Here is a 23353-nt window from a genome sequence, read left to right as displayed (position 1 = left end):
CTACATCGCCCCTTTGTCCACTCCACATCGCTCCTTAATCCACTCTTCATCGCCCCTTAACCCACTCTACATCGCCCCTTCATCCACTCTACATCGCCCCTTTGCCCACTCTACATCGCCCCTTAACCCACTCTACATCGCCCCTTTATCCACTCTACATCGCCCCTTAACCCACTCTACATCGCCCCTTTATCCACTCTACATCGCCCCTTTATCCACTCTACATCGCTCCTTTACCCACTCTACATCGCCCCTTAACCCACTCTACATCGCTACCTAACCCACTCTACATCGCTACCTAACCCACTCTACATCGCTCCCTAACCCACTCTACATCGCCCCTTTACCCACTCTACATCGCTCCCTTATCCACTCCACATCGCCCCTTTACCCACTCTACATCGCCCCTTAACCCACTCTACATCGCTCCTAACCCACTCTACCTCGCCCCTTAACCCACTCTACATCGCCCTCACCTTGTCCACTGCCATGTCTTGTCATGTTCATCCTAACTCCAAATCTCTCGAATTACTTCGTTATATTAACGCTATGACCTCCATTAAGCATTATAATAACTTGCTGATACTGACCATTCTCTCACTGACGATGCTACTAAGAAAGCCTTGAATGACATTGACTCCAAGCTCATTAGCCTTGGTCACCTTGCTGGTCAACTTGGAGGATTTGTTGGTGAGAGTGATAAAGTAACTGAAGCTATTAAAAATGCTGAAAACATTCTTAATAAGCAATATAAACAGTGTGAAAAGTGTAAAAATCAATTGCATAATAATGTCGTTGAATGTCAAGATGCTTCGAATTGTCAGAGCATCACTCAGCAGATAGAGAAACTTAAGAGCCTTAAAACAACAAGTGAAGGCAACCAAAATAATCCACGTGATTTACTTACTAACCTCTCCTCCGGCCTCGAAACCTTCCTCGGCTTCAACAAAGACTCCAAAGGCTACGACGGCTCTGGGATAGTGTACTCCGACTTGGATAGGCTGTGTGACGGGGTGATGGGATTTTTGAGTGGTGTTCTCAGCAACATCAAAGACCATTTAGGGCAACATAAAGATACTTTAGATGTTGCAATTAACACTCTTAACACCAATAAACACGGCGGTAAAAAAGGTTTTAATGCTGCGATTGAAAAGGTGGTCGAAGGGGTGCGGGGGTATAATGATAGGGTGAGGGAGAGTAATGAAAATGTTAAAAACGTAATAACAACGTTAATTAGTGACATGAGTACGCTTAACGATAACGTAAATGGTTTATCAACTCATGATCATGTTGACCAAATTGACAGTCATGTTCAACACTGCCTCGCCATGGCAGAGGCATACAAGCAAGGAATAGAACGGCAGAGGAAGAACAACATTAAAGATCTGCAAAATGATTTAGAAATTAAAGTCAACAATGTCAGCGATCTCATTGCATATCAGGCCAAGCGGATGTATGAAATTTGGTCACATAAAAAAGAGGACCTACAGCACGTGACTACCTTGGTTGGTCAACAGTTAAAGAGGGCTGCGGTACTTATTAATGAAAGAACAAAGGAATATGTCGAAGGTTTTATTGTTGAAATGACTTCTGCGATAGACACTCTTAAACAAAGCATCACAAGAGCGGATAAGACATTAGCGCAATATGTTACTGGATTAAAATCATGGATTGAGAAAGCGCGTCAAGCTGTGTTGGCGGCTTCAAAAAAAGTTGCTGATATATTGGATGCCGCTAGTGGAAACGCCAAACCTAATAATAAAGGAGAGCTCCTTAAGGCTGTGAAAGATCTGGAAGGTAATGCTCTGGATTTGTATGAGGCTTATAATGCTGCAGAACAGAAGCTGGCGCCGCTAGTTGCAGCTCTTAAAAAAGCGATAGTAGATCTGGATGATAAGCTTAAAGATGATTTACGTATACTAAAAGGAAGAATTGAAGAAGCCATTGAAATGTACCTTGATGAAATAAAGCAGGAACACTTTGAGATTTTGAAAGAAAAGATTGGCGATAGATTGCTAATAAGGGATGGTAAGGAAGATAGCATTGATTATAATTGGGATTTTCTCAAAGCGGTGACAAAGACGCTTATTAAAGAACTTTACAGTCATGGAACCAATGGTGAAAAGAAGGGGTATCTCGGTAGGCTAGTTGAGGGTATTAAGGCATGGGCTAAAAAGTTCAGTGAGGAGGGAGATGTTAAGTTTGATACTATAGTGCACGGGTGGATCAAATCGATAATGCAAAATAATGGAGGAGTTAAGGGGTGGCTTGCCTTGTATGTCACGGAGAATAAGAAGTATCTTGTTAGTACGAAAATGGATCCAGGGCAGAAAGAATTAACTACGGAAGCAATGGGTACCATCGCAGATCATATTAAGAAACAGCTTGAAACGAAACTAAAAGGCGGTAAAATTCCTGGTGCTACTGTCACACCGAAGAATGGCGAAAAAGTTCAAGAAAACATAAAGGCTGTCTACGATTGTATACACGGCTTCTCCGTGCAGCTGAATGCGAAACTGATGGGTGAAGAAATAACGTCCGGCGATGCAAGTCAGCTTGTCAAAGAAATTGTAGCGAAGATTGAGAAAGACGTTAAAAATGGAAACTCCGAAACGGGCTACCACAATTATTTTCTTGAGCGTGCCATTAAAACAACACTTGCTTCTCTCCAGTCCACCTCCAATCAGGTTGCGGAGGAATTGAAATCGTTTGCGGGTATTGATAATGCCAATCAACAGTCGATAATCGGGGGAAACGTGGATGGCGCTATACAAAATATCGAAGATATCGCCAGGCACACGAGTGCAGAGGACGTGAAATCTTTTGGGGGTAAAATCGACGCAGCATTTGAAATTATAAAAAAAGAAATCAAACAGCTGGATCGTGTCCTTGAAACTTCCAATTTTAAAAATCGAATTGAGAGTAAATTTGGTGAAGCGCATCTAGATGCTGGTGCAGTTCGCAAAATAATGACCCGTTATGGCGGCCATTTAACAAATGACTTCACGAACGGTACTTTGGCGAAAGCCATACAAGACGTTCGAAAAAAAACGTTTGAGGCATTTACCGCAGTAGTGATTGATAAAAAGGTAGACAATAAAACAATTAACAAAAAATATGACGCAGTTACCCAGCACTTGAAAGGTCTTTGCGAATCAATCGTCAAGGCTGCAGCTGCAGATGCAGATAGCGCTAAGGTGAAGCTAGACATGTTAAAGGATACGTTGATCGGCACAGCAACCGATGGTGAATTGACACGCCTGCACGTAAAACTGGGTGAGCTGCAAGACAAACAGTTGCATCCATTGGTTACAGCTGCTACTAATATTACAACGTTTGCATATACCGAAAGCGCTCAAATACTTAAAGAACTGTTCCAGCACGCCACCGAAAAAACGAATGTGGCAAAAAATGCCATAATAAAAAACATCCAAAAACGCTATGTGACATTTCTAAGGTTGCAGCTCGAGAAGTATTCGTCAAAAATCAACGTCGAACTACATGAACTTCCTGACGCAATCACTAAAGATGCCAATAAAGGCTACAAGGGATTCATGCAGAAGATCCATGATGAAGCAAATAATATGCAACGCAGTACCGAGAACGTATCAAATTTGAAGGAACTCTCGTCTGACGTTGCCGTATTCTATGTAGGCTTAATGGACACTCTGAAAACAAATCGCGACATTATGCCCGAATCTATCAACATCACGGAACTTCATGATTCGCTATATACTCTCCTCTCTGATCTCTCCCGTTTCAACCGCCCCTTCGTCCACAACCTCTCCTCCCTTTCCGCCCTCCTCGACACCATCCGCCCCGCATCCTACGCCGAGGACAGCAACCCCCTGCTCGAGTGTCTTAGAAAGGGCGTAAAGAGAATGTGCGAGGAGCTGGACAAGGCGTACGTGAGCGTGTATGACGGCGAGACGTTTGGTGCTGAGCTCGTCGAAAAGCAGAAATTAACGCCGTATGGCACTCAGTTGTCCAAGGTGTTTATGTCCATCTTTGAAATGATGCATGAAGACCTGAGCTATTTAAAGAACCAATGCATCTCCAAATGGCACAACCGTAGAATATATTCAGGCAGCAGTATGGGCACGTTCTTAAGCAATTGCGGTTACACTGTATCTAATCACGATTCCCACCAGAACGGGGAGCTGCGTAACAAGGCAGAATGCGACGGTAAGCACATATATAGTACACTTGTCGGAGGTTTCAGTCATGTTTACAATTCTCGTGAAGATACTAAAAACGCGTTTCAAAACTTATACGATTACCTTCCCACCTATTACCGTGTCTGTCAACTACCCACTTTCTCCTCAACTCGCCGCCCATGTTCCATATATGAAATGCTCCGTTGGCTTAGCGGCTTGCCATACAACGCTGTATATCTCGACCTCATGTCGGATGATTTCGCCGACCTATTCGACAAGCCAAAAGAGGCAAAAACGGAGAGCATTAGTTTAGACGGCATCTCTCTAGAAGATCAAACTCCAAATACCTTGAATGCCTATCCACAGAAAATTAAGCGTAGTGATTTACATGATGCAATAACGCATATTACGTCCCTTGCTCCCACAGTGCTCACAACTGTTGTTGGCTACGGAGATGCGTACTCAACGTACGCAGTTGACTACTACTGCAACGCACCTTCTTTCGTTTACCCATCATCAGCTGCGGATTGTCTGACCATGTTGATCGAATTACTTCGTCGATTACTACCTGTATTCAGATTCTTGCATAGCCGTTGTAGTAACATGGCGTCCGAGTACGGTTGGTATCAGTGCCGCTACGGCACAACTATCGACTCTTCCAACTGGCACTGCAGTGATCACTCCAAAACCAAAGTTGATTGTCAACCTACGTCTCCGTTGATGTCGTACCTAAAAGACAGTCTTCCTGGTCATTTACCGCATCATGTTACCAATGTTGACTGCAAATCATCCTGTTCAACGTGCCCTAAAAACCTGCCTGGGCAGCCGTGTTTAACACCGCTTGGATTCAGAGGTTTCTCGGGATCCACGAAGACAGGGAAGGACATATGTAACGTGCTGACCAAATTCTTTACCAACGCCCATCTTACAACGCTACTCTGCGTCATACCCAAACCGCCATCCACATTGCCGGAACACTTTGAATTCACGTTATCCCTCACGAAGGGTTGGCATAGCAAAATAGTTCCTTTGCCTCTGACGTGGGTGCAAGAGTGCATTAAAGAACAATCGATTGCCCTGTATAACGACACCGCACAACTCACCAACGCACTGGGTAATGCCTATAATAGCAATCATGGTGGTAACGGCGAAAGGCATCCTGCGGCTGAACGTGCTGACCTATCAAGCCTCTCGATGACTAAGTCATGTTTATATGCCAATGCGGATAACATTCAATGTTCCCCCTACTTATATGCCTTATGCAGCGATACTTATCATCTACTTGCCAACAAACATTGCAACCTATATCTCTCATGGGCGGTATACCTACCATGGACATTCTATGGCTACCTTCAAGCCCTATGCCAATCCTTCGGCAACATTTCTTGCCAAGACTGGGGCTGCAGCAGATGCGGTAACGGCACCAAATGTAAGAAGGGAAAGCACGGCATCGATAACTGCAAGTGTAAAGGTATCCTAGAATGCCGCGGCGTACTAAGCACATTCTACAGCTACGGTTTCACATATGGAAATCCTGAAGTACTGTTAAACAAAGAAGGTAAACGTTACTGCCACAACTTCTATCAACAACTAAAAAATCTTTTAAATTCCAAGTGCTTCACAGACCTATTCAGAGAGTGCGACAAATTCATATTCACAATCAGAGCCCCCTTCCTGTGGATGACCGTCGCACTCTGGTCGCTGTCCCTCTTCTACCTCATCTGCGTCATGGTTGGCAGACTGGATGTGCTCCACATCAAATCGCACCTTAGGATACCGTCGTCGCACAAGATAACGGCGCAATCGCTGTTGGCTGCAGCGCAAGTCGGAAGGCTTGCCAAGATATCGTATCTACAACCGTAATTGTATTCACGTTTGTAATTCACAGTAACTCACCTAGCATCTCACCTACTCACCTAACCGACAAACGTAGTCTAATGTATCGAATTACTCTAGCGGCAACCTATGAACTAAATAGCACATGCATTAGGTGATGAGTGAAGGACCAAGCTATGTGCTAAGTTAGCACCCAGGCAAAGTGCTAAGCTGGCACCCAGGCAAAGTGCTAAGCTAGCACCAAGGCTAAGTGCTGAGCTAGCAACCAGGCAAAGTGCAAAGCTAGCACTCAGGCAAAGTGCAAAGCTAGCACACAGGCAAAGTGCTAACCTAGCAACCAGGCAAAGTGCAAAGCTAGCACTCAGGCAAAGTGCAAAGCTAGCACACAGGCAAAGTGATAAACTGGCAACCAGGCAAAGTGGTAGGCTAGCAACCAGGCTAAGTGGTAGGCTATCACCCAGGCAAAGTGGTAAGCTGGCACCCAGGCAAAGTGCTAAGCTAGCACCCAGGTTAAGTGCTAAGCTAGCAACCAGGCAACGTGTTGACCTAGCACCCAGGCAATGTGGTAAGCTAGCACTCAGGCAAGGTGCTAAGCGAGCACCCAGGCAACGTGTTAAGCTAGCATCCAGGCAAAGTGGTGAGCTAGCACTCAGGCAAAGTGCTAACCTAGCACTCGGGCAACGTGTTAACCTAGCAACCAGGCAAAGTGCTAAGCTGGCGGATGAACCGTAATTTGGTAGGTGTTGTGGCACGTTGAGTGCCTGGTGCTTTGAGTTGCGCGTTGACTGTGAGAGGTGTCCGCGCTGCCCATTGAGTCAGTGTCACGTGAGGCTGGGTGATTGGTTGCTAACGTAGGCGGCCGTGAGCGCCGCGGCGGATGACCTAAGTCGTGTGTTGCGAGTCACTGGCAGGGTGGCGTAATCCGCGTTGGCCTGGTTAAGTAGCGTTTATAGGCTGCAATGTTGCGATTGTTAATATCACATTTAGGCACGTAGCCGACACGCTCCGCCAGCATGGCGCCGATACCGCGGCTCGTAGCACGGTGCTGCTGCACTGTGGGAGTTGAGCGCACGGGGTTGGCTGCAATTTACATGGCGTTGCGAATAGTGAAATATAAAGTGGCTCTTGGTGCTGATCACATGCGTCGCTTCAGGGCGGCTGTGGTATCCCGGGCAGTGTGGGTGTCGGCGGCCCGGGCTGGGGGGATACAGGGGTGAGAGTAGGTGATGATGAGGGGACTGGTAGCGGCAGTGGTAGTGTTGCCGTTGGTGAGTGCGTTGCTTGAGTGATTGATATGTTCGCAGGTTGAGGGGAGTGGTAGCGGCAGTGGTAGTGTTGCAGTTGGTGAGTGCTTGCATAGGTGATTGATATGTTTGCAGGTTGAGGGGGCTGGTAGCGGCAGTGGTACGCGTTGCAGTTGGTGAGTGCGTTGCTAGGTGATTGATATGTTTGCAGGTTGAGGGGACTGGGAGCGGAGCGGCAAGATGACTTGGTGGGAGCACTGTAAGTGTGGCACCGGATGTACAAAGTCTAATTGTAGATGCTGTCACGTGTCCTGTGGAGGCTGTAGTGGATTATGTCCTGTATGTCGCGATACCTACTTCCCTCGTAAAAGTAGAGATGAATGCCATCGTGAAGGATATATAAAATGTGACAAAGACACATGTATGTGTTTCTGTCGTAGAACTGTACGCGATGCCGCCAAACTCCAAGCGCAGCGTGTCGCGCTTGAACAGCGTTCCTCCGGTCAAGAGCATTCGATTACCTCTTCCCGTGTCACCTCTTCTACCATGTCACAGCATTCCGCAAGCCCCTCTAATTCATCATCCTCCCCCGTCCCTTACATCATCGCCCCCGTCGCGCTCATCATCGTCGTCATCTGCGTCATGGTCTACTTCCGCATCCGGCCGTTCCACAGGGTGCGGTACCTACTGCGCAGCTAAGCAGAATAACCTAACTGGCAACTGATGTCTAATGTTACAGAAAGTAGTAATTGCGTTGATGTTCAATGACATGAAGAGTGAGGTGAGCATCCCCCAGGCCATTGCCTCCGTCATCGTTGCCCTCATCGTCGCCATCATCCTGCTCGACCTGTGCATCTTCCGCTTTCCGGTAGGCCGCAACATCCGCGATTTCCTCGTCCGCAAGATACCCTTCTGCATCGCGTTCTACAGCTGATCTCAGCAATTTGTTAGTGCTGAAATTGTTAATCCATATCCCACCGACCACCCAACTGGCAACTGACATCTAATGTTATAGACAGTAATGGTTGCGTTGATGATCAATTAGATGACCAAGGTGGTGACCAAGGTGGTGACCAAGGTGGTGACCAAGGTGGTGACCAACGTGCTGACCAAGGTGGTGACCAACGTGCTGACCAGAGTGCTGACCAGAGTGCTGACCAAAGTGCTGACCAACGTGTTGACCAAGGTGATGACCTATGTGCTGACCAAAGTGGTGACCAATGCCATGACCAATGCGATGACCAACGTGGTGACCAAGTTGATGGTTACGGCAGCGATGACAGTGGTGACCAACCACCTGACCCAGTTACTGGTTACGGCAGCGATGGCAGTTGATGGACACGGTAGCGATGACATGGTCACGGCAGCGATGACATGGACACGGTAGCGATGACATGGTCACGGCAGCGATGACATGGTTACGGCAGCGATGACATGGTTACGGCAGCGAGGACAGTGACACAAGTGGTGATTATTACCCACTCTACATCGCCCCTTAACCCACTCCACATCGCTCCCTAACCCACTCCACATCGCTCCCTTACCCACTCTACATCGCCCCTTTACCCACTCTACATCGCCCCTTTATCCACTCTACATCGCTCCTTTATCCACTCTACATCGCCCCTTTATCCACTCTACATCGCCCCTTCATCCACTCTCCATCGCTCCCTAATCCACTCTACATCGCCCCTTAACCCACTCTACATCGCCCCTTAACCCACTCTACATCGCTCCCTAGCCCACTCTACATCGCCCCCTAACCCACTCTACATCGCCCCTTATCCACTCTACATCGCTCCCTAACCCACTCCACATCGCCCCTTACCCACTCTACATCGCCCCTTTACCCACTCTACATCGCCCCTTTATCCACTCCACATCGCCCCTTTACCCACCCTACATCGCCCCTTAACCCACTCTACATCGCCCCTTTACCCACTCCTCATCGCCCCTTAACACACTCTACATCGCCCCTTAACCCACTCTACATCGCCCCTTTACCCACTCTACATCGCCCCTTTATCCACTCCACATCGCCCCTTTACCCACTCTACATCGCCCCTTATCCACTCTACATCGCCCCTTTACCCACTCTACATCGCTCCTTAACCCACTCTACATCGCCCCTTAACCCACTCTACATCGCTCCCTAACCCACTCTACATCGCTCCTAACCCACTCCACATCGCTCCCTAACCCACTCCACATCGCCCCTTTATCCACTCTACATCGCTCCCTAACCCACTCTACATCGCCCCTTTATCCACTCTACATCGCCCCTTTATCCACTCTACATCGCCCCTTTATCCACTCTACATCGCCCCTTTATCCACTCTACATCGCTCCTTAACCCACTCTACATCGCTCCTTTATCCACTCTACATCGCTCCTTTATCCACTCTACATCGCCCCTTAACCCACTCTACATCGCCCCTTTACCCACTCTACATCGCTCCCTAATCCACTCTACATCGCCCCTTACCCACTCTACATCGCCCCTTTATCCACTCTACATCGCCCCTTAACCCACTCTACATCGCCCCTTAACCCACTCTACATCGCTCCCTAACCCACTCTACATCGCCCTTTAACCCACTCTACATCGCTCCTTAACCCACTCTACATCGCCCCTTTATCCACTCTACATCGCTCGAATTACTTCGCCATAATATCGCTATGACCTCTATAAACCATGACTATAACTTGTGCCCTGTCACCCTTCTCTTCCCCTCTTCCACCTCTTGCCACTGCGCTGACCATGTGCCGCCTAGGGAGCTTGGCAAGGAATTTGGTAAAATTTTGAACCTTAAAAATACCTTAAAAAACAATCCTACTAACATCCTTACTAACCTCTGTACTGGCCTCGAAAAATTTCTCGGCTTCAACTCTGACTCCAAAGGCTACGACGGCACTGGTATTGTCTACTCTGACCTGGATAGGCTGTGTGACGGGGTGATGGGATTTTTGAGTGGTGTGCTTGAAGCAGTTAAAAACGAAAATGAAGTGACAACTTATGATAATTACATCACTGGAGACAATAAAAAACTCAAAGATGTACTAGACTTGTTAAATAATAATATTGGCTCCGGGCGTACTGGACTTGTGGCGTCTGTCGGCGCGGTGAAGGGGTGGTTGGGGGGGTATGAAGAGAAAGTAAATGAACAAATTGAAAAATTCAAAGAACCAATGGAAACCATGAAAATTGACATGAACAAATATGATAAGAAATTCGAAACCTTAAAAAATGAATCCCTACAGCACCAACATGATAAGTGGCGTAACCTTACTAGGCTGTACCTACAAAATGCTCAGCAAGCCGATGAGGCGAGAAAAACATTGGACTCAGCGCTCTGTAAAAAGTTAGAAACGCCGGTAAAAGTGGTGGAAGAGACCGTGAAGGCATTTTATGAGACCTCTATGAATAGTGCTCTGATGCAGCAGGCGCAACACGTGGACAATGAGATGACAGTTCACCAAGCGCATATTGTGAACACGATAATTCAGAGATGCAATACGCTGAACGACATATTACATAAGGAGTTCACAAAAATCTTGGAATCCATTGGTAGATTGAGTGACGAAAAAAGGAAACACATCAACGATATCCTTAATATCATTGGTATAACAAAGGGCACTATTACAAGCGAATTTGGTGAGTATGAAACCAATTTTAAGAAGAATATTTTGACATTATTCTCTGATATAAGAAAGAAAGTAGAAAGTGCTCACGGTTCGCTACAGCGCAATAATGCGGAACTCCATTCTTTAGTGGACCAGGCGGAGGAGCATTTCGCGACGTTGAAACAGAATACTATCAGTAATATTGCTGAAGGGGGTACCGTGGATAGTATAGAAAAACATTGGTTTGATCTTCAATTGAAAATTAGTAGGCTTGTTAATGGTGTTAATGGCACATCGACTGAACCCCCAAATGCGGGTCTATCGCAAGTCGTCGACGGCATTAAGCAATATGCTCTTATGTTTAACGGGGACGGGTTCAAAACAAAAGTGGAGGAGTGGGTAAGGAAAATTCTTAAGGAAGAGGAGATTTGTAGCTTACTGAAAACGTATTACAAGTTCAACAAAAATGAAGACCAGAATGGCCAATCATATGCTAAAAAAGGTAAAACGCAGTTTGCGAATAATTTCAATACTGACATCAAGCAAGTAGAGGATTTACATCCTACGATCATAGAAGCGATAAAGACCGAACTTCAGACTATCATTGGCCAGGCTAGTGCACTTGTAAAACGGCATATGGAAGATGCGGAAGCTTCGCGCCATTCATTACCAAAGATAAGAATGTATGTTAAAGCGCTAAACAGTGGCTGCAACCAATTTGCGACTGAACTAGGATATAAGCTTAAGGACACGGGGTTTGAAATGTTTTTGGAAGATATACTGCATGCTATAGGACGCAAAGTTAAGGCAGCGAATGCGTCCTCATACAGCCATTATACTCTTAAAAGCGTCGTTCACTCGATCCTCCGACAACTCGTCGATGTCGCCCGGCAAACTGGCCCCGAAATCGAGAGATTCACAGTTATCTCTCACATAGAATACGTGGAAACGGCTATGAAAAAACTCGAAGAGTTCGGCAATAATTTCTATAAACCCCAACACACTGGAAATACTATTGACGCAGCATTGAAAAGCGTTAGAGAGAAGATAGCGAATCTTGATAAATTGATAGTACAAGGAGGCAACGGCTCTATGAATGGTAAACTTGCCTCAATCGCCTCCGTGGTGGAAACGCTGGAGAAAATCCAACGAGCCGATGAGACGGGTAATGTGGAGATAAATCAAAAGGCAGCTGAATATCATATGGAAGTGTTGAAAGGTCAGCTGTTTGATAGGATTCGGAACGTAGAAACGAACGTCAAGGACGCCGAGAAGGCATTAACTGACGCAATTATTGGGGTCGAGACCGCTGTTGGCACAGCACACGATCATATCCAAAACGCCGTCAAAGACCTCAAAGTTGAACTACTTCGCGTCACTGAAAACGCTTTCACATCAATGGTACGAGAGGTTAAAAGTCTCTTCGCCGAGTCCCACCGCGCCCACCTCGCCGCCCTCCGCTCCCTCGTCGACCGGCAGCTGAAGGCGGTGCAAGACATAATCGCGAAGGACAGGGTGACGGGCGTGAAGGGGATGCTGAAGACGCTGAGTGGTGTTTCGGTTTACGTAAAATCCAAAATGCCCGCCAGTTCGTCGGATACTAACAATATGCTCATTCAACTCAAGAACAAAATAGAAGAACACAGCGTGATTATAAGTCAAGCGTCTCCATACGTTAAAACATATCTACGTACATATCTTATGTATATAATTAGGGACATCAAAGAATTGTTAGAAAAGCAGACGTCCCCCAAGGTCGACTACTCTCCCAAGGTAACTGGTATTCTTGACCAACTTGAAAAATTATTCGACCACCTCGAAAAACCAAAATTATACGCCTACGATCACACATTCGTCGACTTACGCAATGATCTTAATGGCATTCTTAACGCTTTACATCCCTCATCTTTTGCCGACTCCCCCTCCCCCCTCCTCGCCCCCCTCAAGGCCGGCCTCGCCGAATTCGCCGCGCAACTCGGCCTCGCGTACGTGAACAGGTACTCGGGTAAACAATTCGAGGGTCAATTGTGGACAACTAAGCGAGTTACTGATTCTGAAAAACCCGACAGTCCTCCAAAAACTGTTACCGTTTTAACCCCTGAGGGTCGCAACTGCGCCAAGGTCTGCCTGACGATAGTGGAGATACTGGTTGGTGGGTTGACTGACCTAAGCAAGAAATGTGAACTACAATGGAGTACTAAAGAAATACATCGTATTAGCGGTCTCGGTACATTTTTAAGTGATTGCGGTTACGTTGTTTCCAATAGGGATAAGCAGGACGGTGAACTGCAGCGCAGTGACAAGATGACAGGGAATCAGATACGACTGAGACTTAAGGAGAAGAAATACACTTCGAATACAGAAGTTAGCCATCTCCTTGAATGTGAGACAAATAAAGATTCAAATGGTAATAAGATTAAAAGTCTCGAGTTTGATTTCTTCGACGTTCTCAAGTGCCTCCATTGCCACCTGGAGACGTACTATACACTCGGCCACATGGCATCTTTCACTGCCAAACGTAATCCATGTTCCGTGTACGAGATGCTTATTTGGTGCGCTGGTTTGCATTATAATTCGGTTTACGAGATATTTGTGCGCGATGGTTTCACTGGTCTGATGGAGAAACCGAAGAAGAAGATAATACAGGCGAGCGACGACGGATTGGAATTGGATGCTGAATATGACGATTTGACATCGTACTACGTGGACGTGTTCCCGAGTAAGATCCGATATGGCCACATAACCGCAGCCGTCGACCATATTTGCGCAACATCGCATGACGTGCTGACTCGCATCATCGGTCACGGCGACGAATACACAACGTACGGCGTTGACTTCTGCAACAACTCTCTCAAATTCCGATATCCGACGTCGGCTGAGGAATGCCTTGACATGTTTCTCGACATCCTCCGCAGATTGTTCCCGCCACTCAAATACCTGGAGGCGCAGTGCAGCACCGCCGCGAGAGAGTACGGGTGGGCAGGTTGCCATTATGGCAAAGACGTACAGACGACCAATTGGCCCTGCAGTGAACACTCAAGCAGCAAAGTAACGTGCCAACCAAATGATCAAGCAAAGTGCGAACCAAATTGCCAACCAAAATCGCCGTTGATGTCCTATCTGAACGATTGCTTACCTGGCCATTTACCTCACGTTTTGAGTGACATTGGCTGCAAAGCGAAATGTACTACCTGCCCGAGATCGATGCCTGGAATGCCCTGCTTGACCCCTCTCGGATTCCGAGGTTTCTCTGGGACCAAGCGTGAAGGCAGAGACATATGCAACGTGCTGGGCAAATTCTTCGACAACGGCAACCTAAAGGTACTATTCAGCTTGCAAGCTAAAACGCCATCCACGTTACCGGAACATTTTGGTTTTGCATTATCCTTTGTAAAAGGGTGGAATGATGACAAATCGACACGAAGTCATAGCATTAAGCAGTCCATTGAAGCATCCATCACCGACCGGTCTATTAATCTATATGAGCCACCCAGCACGCTCACCGACAAACTACGTGACGCATATGGTAGCACGCATACCAAATACGGCGATAAAAATCATCTTCATGCATACGCTGACTTGTCAAGTCTTGCGATAGCAAAACCATGTACCGTTGACGGTGTCAATTGCGCTCCTTATCTCTCATCCCTATGCATCGATTCATATCATCACCTTGCAAAGAAACAATCCAACACATACTTGTCATGGGCCATCTACCTCCCGTGGACATTCTGGGATCTACTCAACAATCTCTACAACGCCTTCTGCTCCATCAACTGCCAGGACTGGGGATGCCGTGGATGTCTCCGCGGTGATAAGTGTAAGAAGGGAGAGCATGGTGTCGTTGATGATGATAAGCCATCTGCCATTTGTCAATGCCCTTCCATCGTCGACTGCAAAGGCGTCGCACCAACGCTCTACCAATTTGGTTTCGTCTTTGGGGAAGCGTCGACGTTGAATGACAAGCAATCGCCGAAGAAGTGTTCCGATTTCTGTAGTCAATTGAAGAATGTGTTGACATCTGAATATTTTGTAAAGTTGTTTGAGGAGTGTGACAACTTCCTGTGGAAAATCCGTGAACCGTTCTCCTATCTTGTTGTAGCGCTCTGGCTCCTCTCTGTCCTGTACCTCATCCACATCATGGTCATCCGCCTCGACCTCCTCCACATCAAATCTCACTTACACTCACCATCATCGCATCGTATAGCTGCGCAATCACTACTTGCTGCTGCACGCGTTAACAAGCTTAACAGGGTGTTTTACCTGCAACCATAATCGCACTCACGTGTTCACTACCTACACTCACCTAGCATCACCTACTCACCTAACATAAGAATTGTTGTTTAATCTGTTGAATCACTTATTAATCGTTGTATGTGATTGTGTAATAGTTAACTAAAGTGGTGAACAAGATGCTGCCCAAAGTGTTGACCAACGTGCTGACCAAGCACCTGACCAATGCCATGACCTAAGTGCTGACCAAAGTGTTAACCAATGTGCTGACCAATGCCATGACCAAAATGCTGACCAAGATGCTGACCAATGTGCTGACCAATGCCATGACCAACGTGCTGACCAATGTGCTGACCAAGGTGGTGACCAACGTGGTGACCAATGTGCTGACCAATGTGCTGACCAAGGTGTTGACCAAAGTGGTGACCAACGTGGTGACCAAAGTGCTGACCAAAGTGCTGACCAAGGTGCTGACCAATGTGCTGACCAATGCGATAACCAAAGTGTTGACCAATGCCATGACCAGAGTGGTGACCAAGGTGCTGACCAATGTGCTGACCAAGGTGGTGACCAATGCCATGACCAAGTTAATGTTACGGCAGCGATGACATGGTTACGGCAGCGATGACATGGTCACGGCAGCGATGTGATGGTCACGGCAGCGATGTCTTGGTTACGGCAGCGATGACATGGTGACCAAGCACCTGGCCAAAGTGGTGATTATCATCCACTCTACATCGCTCCTTTGTCCACTCTACATCGCTCCCTAACCCACTCTACATCGCCCCTTTATCCACTCTACATCGCCCCTTAACCCACTCTACATCGCTCCCTAACCCACTCTTCATCGCTCCCTAACCCACTCTAGATCGCCCCTTATCCACTCTACATCGCCCCTTTATCCACTCCACATCGCCCCTTTACCCACTCTACATCGCCCCTTATCCACTCTACATCGCCCCTTTACCCACTCTACATCGCTCCTTAACCCACTCTACATCGCCCCTTAACCCACTCTACATCGCTCCCTAACCCACTCTACATCGCTCCTAACCCACTCCACATCGCTCCCTAACCCACTCCACATCGCCCCTTTATCCACTCTACATCGCTCCCTAACCCACTCTACATCGCCCCTTTATCCACTCTACATCGCCCCTTTATCCACTCTACATCGCCCCTTTATCCACTCTACATCGCCCCTTTATCCACTCTACATCGCTCCTTAACCCACTCTACATCGCTCCTTAACCCACTCTACATCGCTCCTTATCCACTCTACATCGCCCCTTTATCCACTCTACATCGCCCCTTTATCCACTCTACATCGCCCCTTTACCCACTCCACATCGCCCCTAATCCACTCTACATCGCTCCTTTGTCCACTCTACATCGCCCCTTTACCCACTCTACATCGCTCCTTTACCCACTCTACATCGCTCCTCTATCCACCTTACATCGCCCCTTTATCCACTCTACATCGCCCCTTTACCCACTCCACATCGCCCCTTAACCCACTCTACATCGCTCCTTAACCCACTCCACATCGCCCCTTAACCACTCTACATCGCTCCTTTACCCACTCTACATCGCCCCTTAACCCACTCTACATCGCTCCCTAACCCACTCCACATCGCCCCTTAACCCACTCTACATCGCCCCTTAACCCACTCTACATCGCCCCTTATCCACTCTACATCGCCCCTTTATCCACCCTACATCGCCCCTTTATCCACTCTACATCGCCCCTTTATCCATTCTACATCCTTTGAATCACCTCGCCATAATACCCCTATGACCTCTATAAACCATCCTAATAACTTGTGCCTTGTCACCCTTCACTTTCCTTCCTCCACCTCTTGCCACTGCCCTGACCATGTGCCGCCTAGGGAGCTTGACCAGAAATTTGATGAAAATAAAAAGTGCGAAATTACCTCAAATAACAACCCTACTAACATCCTTAATAACCTCTGCACTGGCCTCGAAACTTTCCTCGGTTTCTCCTCTGACTCCAAAGGCTACACTGGCTCTGGGATTGTCTACTCCGACCTGGACAGGCTGTGTGACGGGGTGATGGGATTTTTGCATGGTGTGCTCAGTAACATCCACAAGCATTTAGGGCAGCATAAAAGTACTTTAGATAGTGCAATTAACATCCTTAACACCAATAAACAGCTTGGTAAAAACGGTTTTAATGCTGCGATTGGAGAGGTGGTCGCAGGGGTGCGGGGGTATAATGATGCTGTCATGAAGTCTAATAAAAAGGTGAGTGATGTATTAACAAAAATGCAGAAAGATGCAGATAAATATTCAGCAGAAAGATTAGAAAAATTGTTGCCTCCACGAAATGCGGATGACCCCGTGAAAATTGGTAATCTCATCGAAGCCGCCAATGAGACAGTGGCAGAATGTCTAAAAAAAGCCGACGAATTTAATACAGCTTTAGATATGAAAAATAATGCGGAGGAACTAAGAAACGCAATGAAAGACTTAAATCCTAATTTGATAACTAAAATAGAGAATGTGCGTGAAAATATTAAGCATGAGAGTAAACGATTGAACAAGTTGGCAGAACATGAAAAGAATGATTTACACAGTATGGAAGCAGAAATTAAAACAAAGCTTCACGACGTTAAATGTAAGGTAAATGAGCATATTAAAAAAAAAGTGAAAGATCTTGTCGAGAGGCTGAAAGATAGGGTTCGTGAAATGCAGACTAAACTGGTGGACATAAATGTCGACTTAACTAAGCATCTCGAGAAGTTAGAGAAGTGGATGAAAGATGTTAAAAAGTTCATAGATGAACACCCGCGGGTTAATGCGCAGAAAATATTGGAGGAAATCAAGTGGGACAACGGCGGTGACACCAATGTCAAACGCAACAAAATTGACAACGCTGCAAGAGAGTTGAGGATGAAAGCGGAGGAGCTTTTTAGAGCTGGAGAGGCGGCAAAAAAAACTGTTCAGGAGAAAGTTAGCTTGGCGCTTACGCAGGTGATAACGATGAATGATGCGCTTAAGCAAGATTTGTGGAAGGTTAAAGCTAACATAAAAAAAGCAGTTGTGGCATTAGGTAAGACGTTGGAAACAAATGTGAAACAGGATTTGACGACGTTGAAGGGAAAGATTAAAAGTGGCTTGCATCCCATTGTAGGTGGTGTAGAAACGTTTTCTAAACAATTTGCTGCCACTAAGCAAGCTATCGATGGAGCAATTCAGGCACTTCATGGTGACGTTGGAAGACTTAAAGAGCTGGAAAATGTTGGCACAGCCGACATGAAATTTATTCACGCATTTAGGGGTAACAACGATCCTTTTCAAAAGCTCAAAGTATATTTCAAGATACTGGACGAAGAAGTCATGTCGAAACTTCAGACGGGTATTACGAAGATAGGTGAACAGATGTTAGAAAGACTTGCATCGTATGCAGGCGGGAATAACCTACAAGATGAACTTAGAAAATCACCGATTAAGGATGGAATCGCTGAGGCGCTCAAATCACTATCCACTGTTAACACACTCGATAAGCTACCCGATCTTACTGAGGTAAAAACACTACTGGGGAACATCATATTCGACGATTTTAAAAAGGAGTTCAAACGGGCGTTTTCTCAAATAGATACTCTTAGCGCTACCGTCGCGGAACAAATTACAAAACAAGATGTAAAATCTTTATTCACTGCATTAGGTGCAATTGCTAAAGCTGTAGCCTCTCACTCTGACAAGGTAGTCAAAGCAGTCATGCAAGGGATCAACACAAAGGTGAAGACGGATGTACAGGCGCTGGCAGGAGTCATGGATGTTAAGGTGAAGAAAATTAGCAGTGGTGTACAAAAGGATCAGGATGGCGATAAAGTTGAGTACTACGAAGGCGCGAAGGAAGACGCTAAAGGACTCGCTTGGCTAGTTAGAGATTTTGATAAAAACATTAAAATTGCCATTACGAATTATCATGGTCAATTCGACAGCGAGTTTTTTAAGACGAATGGCGAAGTAAACAATTATAAACTCGGCAGTGATCTTATGTCCAATTTCCACGGGACCTACGAGAAAAACCTCAAAGACGGCGATTTCAAAACCGACGGTGGAGAAAGCGTACTCAACAAGGAGATTGGAGTGGATGACATGACCAGTGCAGGTGTGCAAGGCAACAAAATTTCCACTATTGCTCCTAAAACATTCACTACTTTTGAAAGGCACGTTAACCAAGATACCGTAGCCACCTCGCAGGGGAATATAGAAAACCTAAACGGTGAACTTCCAATTAAGATAAAAGATATTAGGGAGCAGGTTGCAGACATCGCGTTGAAATCTATTTCCGACCTCAACGAGCAAGCCGGACAACAGTTAGAGCTGGTCACCAAAACTCTTGACGCTCTTTGCCGTGACGTTAAACGCGCCGCAGAAGACGTTCAAATAAATTTGAATGTACTGAAAAGTACGAAAATTGACGTTAATTTAAAACGCATTCATGGCCTGATTGATGACCTTCGAACAACTCAGCTGGGCGCTGTCATCGGCTTGACGAACAATTTCCTCACTCAATTCGCCGACAAAGCCGGAGAACAAATCGTCAAAGATCTCGAGCAGGACGCAAACATTGAAGTGACAAAAGGCGAAACTGATATCATTCATGAATTACGTAAAAGGTATATCGCCTTTATCAAATTGCTTCTAACAGAGTTCTCCAGCAAATGCAAGAATGACCTCTATGGGCTACCCGATGAAATAACAAAGGACGCCGACAAGGGTGCGAAAGGGTTTATGAAGCAGTTAGCAACATTCTCTGAGATGCATCTTCAACGCGCTGACTTGACCAACCTAGCGTCTTTCTCTCGCCCGGCAACATCATTCATAGGTGACCTGCTTGAAAAAGTAGCCTCAAGTGACGATATCGGCGCCAAGCACAACGCACTTTCTCAAATTGGCAAAGCTGTGAGAACCATGCTTAACAAAATAACAAAGTACAATCACAAATTCCTCACCCACCTCTCCGCCCTTTCCTCCCTCCTCGCAACCATCCGCCCCGCATCCTACGCCGACGACAGCAACCCCCTGCTCGAGTGTCTCAAAAAGGGCGTGCAGAGGATGTGCGATGAGCTCGACAAGGCGTACGTGAGCGTGTATGATAGTGAGACTTTCGGTGCTGAGCTCGTCGAAAAGAATAAAGTAACGCCGTATGGCACTCAGTTGTCCAAGGTGTTCCTGTCCATCTTGGAGATATACAACGAAGATTTGAGGTACTTGAAAAATCGTACCATCCACAAGTGGTCAACAAGTAGAATATATGCTGGTAGCAGTTTAGGCACATTTTTGCAAAATAGCGGCTACGGCGTGTCCAACAATGAGACCGAGCAGAATGGTCACTTGGACAAGAATGCCAACGGTACAAAGATCATGAGTCTACTTGTAGGCGAAAATTACGGTCACGTTTACCACAAGAATAAGAATTACAAATTCCAGCTTGAGAACCTATACGACTGCCTTACGACTTATTACCGCATTCGTCACATCTCCACTGCAGGGTCGAAGAAGTCGCCGTGTAATATCTACGAAATGCTCTGCTGGCTTACGAGTCTGCAATACAGTTCAGTATATCTCAACTTTATATCCGATGAGTTTAGTGACTTGTTCGATAAGCGGGAAAATAAAATCGCCGGAACCAATGAGGTCGACGGTATCTCATTCGAGGACCAAACTGCTAACAAGTTGGCAGCATACCCACAGAATATCACGTATACAGAAGTACATAATGCTATCGTACATGTAACTTCGCTGGCACCCGTTCTTCTCACCAGCATCGTCGGGTATGGAAACGAGTATACTACGTACGCCGTTGACTTCTATTGTAATACGCATAATTTCGCATACCCTTCATCGAGCGTTGACTGCCTGAACACGTTAATTGAACATCTCCGTAGAATTGTACCAGTTTTCCAATTCTTGCTTACCCGATGTGGCTTTGCCGCTAAGTACCACGGTTGGTCGGACTGTACGTATGGCAGAGATGTGAAATCATCAACGTGGCCATGTAATGAGCACTCAAAGACTGAAGTTGAGTGCCAATCGACATCGCCTCTTCAATCCTTCCTACGTGACTGCCTACCCGGTCACTTGCCTCATGAGCTCACTTCCACTGGCTGCAAATCGGAATGTAAGACGTGTCCCAAAAGCCTACCCGGTGCGCCATGTATAACACCACTTGGGTTCAGAGGCTTCACTGGAAGCAAGAAGACAGGCAAAGAGCTATGTAAAGTGCTGACCAAATTCCTCGGTAACGGGGTCGCTTCGTGCCTCTTTGGCCTTATTCCTAAACCGCCCTCAACATTGTCGCAACACTTTGCTTTTACGATGTCACTTGTCAGGAATTGGCAATCAAACGGCACGCATTCTCTTAAAACAAATATTGAAGCCGCCGTCACGGAGCAATCTATTCGTCTTTTTGAACAACCCAGCGATCTCACAGCTGCGCTACGTAACGCGTACGGTGACGTACGGAGCAGCCATAAGCGTGAAAGCCATCCAGAGGCAAAAAATGCAGACCTCTGTACGCTGTCTACGTCAACGTCATGTACATATGCTAGTAGCGATAAGCTGCACTGCGGTCCATATCTTTCAACTCTGTGCTTGGAAGAATATCGTTACTTCGCCGATAAACATTGTAACTTATACCTCTCATGGGCAGTGTACCTCCCATGGACATTCTACGGTTATCTTAAAGCCCTGCTACAAGCCTTTTGCAGCATATCTTGCCAAGACTGGGGATGTTCGAAATGCATCCATGGAGTCAAATGTAAGAAAGGACAGCACGGTGTCGACAACTGCCAGTGCCGTGGACTTGTTGAATGCCGTGGCGTACAAAGCACTTTCTACAATTACGGATTCACGTTTGGCAATCCTGAAACACTTCTAGCAAAAGAAGGTAAAAAATATTGCCATCATTTCCATCAACAGCTGAAGTCGGTGCTTGAATCGCAGTATTTCGCAAAACTATTTGAGGAGTGCGATAATTTCCTCTGGATCATCAGGCAGCCGTTCATATGGATGAACGTCGCACTCTGGTCGCTGTCCCTCTTCTACCTCATCTGCGTGATGGTTGGCAGACTGGACGTGCTCCACATACGCTCACACCTGAGGATACCGTCGTCGCACAGCATAACGGCGCAATCATTGTTGGCTGCAGCGCAAGTCGGAAGGCTTGCCAAGATATCGTATCTACAACCGTAATTGTATTCACGTTTGTAATTCACATAAACTCACGTAATAACTCACCTACTCACCTAACCGACAAACGTAGTCTAATGTCTCGAATTACTCTAGCAGTAACCTGTGAACTAAATAGCGTTGAGATTAAGTGATGAGTGATAGACGAAGCAACGTGTTGACCTAGCAACCAGGTGAAGTGCTAACCTAGCACCCAGGCAACGTGTTGAGCTAGCACCCAGGCAACGTGCTAAGCTGGCACCCAGGCAAAGTGCTAAGCTAGCACCCAGGCAACGTGCTAAGCTGGCACCCAGGCAAAGTGCTAAGCTAGCACCCAGGCAAAGTGTTAACCTAGCACCCAGGCAACGTGTCAACCTAGCAACCAGGCAAAGTGCTAAGCTAGCACACAGGCTACGTGCTAAGCTAGCACCCAGGCAAAGTGCTAACCTAGCAAACAGGCTAAGTTGATGCTTACTGTAGCGATGACATGGTCACGGCAGCGATGACATGGTCACGGCAGCGATGACATGGTCACGGCAGCGATGACATGGTCACGGCAGCGATGACATGGTCACGGCAGCGATGACATGGTTAAGGCAGCGATGACATGGACACGGCAGCGATGACAGTTAATGGACACGGCAGCGATGACATAATCACGGCAGCGATGACATGGCTACGGCAGCGATGACATGGTCACGGCAGCGAGGACATGGTTACGGCAGCGATTTCTTGGTCACGGCAGCGAGGACATGGTTACGGCAGCGATTTCTTGGTCACGGCAGCGATGACATGGTTACGGCAGCGATGTCATGGACACGGCAGCGATGACATGGTTACGACAGCGATGACATGGACACGGCAGCGATGACATGGTCACGGCAGCGATGACATGGACACGGCAGCGATGACATGGTGACGGCAGCGATGACATGGTTACGGCAGCGATGACATGGTCACGGCAGCGATGACATGGACACGGCAGCGATGACATGGTCACAAGTGGTGATTATTATCCACTCTACGTCGCTCCTTAACCCACTCTACATCGCCCCT

General features: G+C 46.8%; 3 protein-coding genes across 3 annotated transcripts; all 3 read left to right on the top strand.

The window, feature by feature from the left end:
* Positions 1-499: 499 nt before the first annotated feature.
* Positions 500-6020, top strand: BBBOND_0006320 (hypothetical protein, conserved; the record flags this gene model as incomplete). Its single annotated transcript, XM_012915458.1, has 2 exons — positions 500-535; positions 618-6020. 2 exons carry the CDS (start codon positions 500-502, stop codon positions 6018-6020), a joined length of 5439 nt encoding a protein of 1812 aa, XP_012770912.1.
* A 3896-nt stretch (positions 6021-9916) lies between these two features.
* On the top strand, positions 9917-15136 carry BBBOND_0006310 (hypothetical protein, conserved; the record flags this gene model as incomplete). The annotated part of the gene is made up of 1 exon (XM_012915457.1): positions 9917-15136. The coding sequence occupies one exon, from the start codon at positions 9917-9919 to the stop codon at positions 15134-15136; it is 5220 nt and encodes a 1739-aa protein (XP_012770911.1).
* Positions 15137-16888: 1752 nt separating this feature from the next.
* BBBOND_0006300 (hypothetical protein, conserved) lies at positions 16889-22321 on the top strand (the record flags this gene model as incomplete). The annotated part of the gene is made up of 1 exon (XM_012915456.1): positions 16889-22321. The coding sequence occupies one exon, from the start codon at positions 16889-16891 to the stop codon at positions 22319-22321; it is 5433 nt and encodes a 1810-aa protein (XP_012770910.1).
* Positions 22322-23353: the final 1032 nt, after the last annotated feature.

The sequence above is a fragment of the Babesia bigemina genome, scaffold Bbigscaff_77696 (genome assembly GCF_000981445.1).
Source record: "Babesia bigemina genome assembly Bbig001, scaffold Bbigscaff_77696".
Lineage (NCBI taxonomy): Eukaryota > Apicomplexa > Aconoidasida > Piroplasmida > Babesiidae > Babesia > Babesia bigemina.
This window is presented reverse-complemented; position numbering and strand designations above follow the sequence as displayed.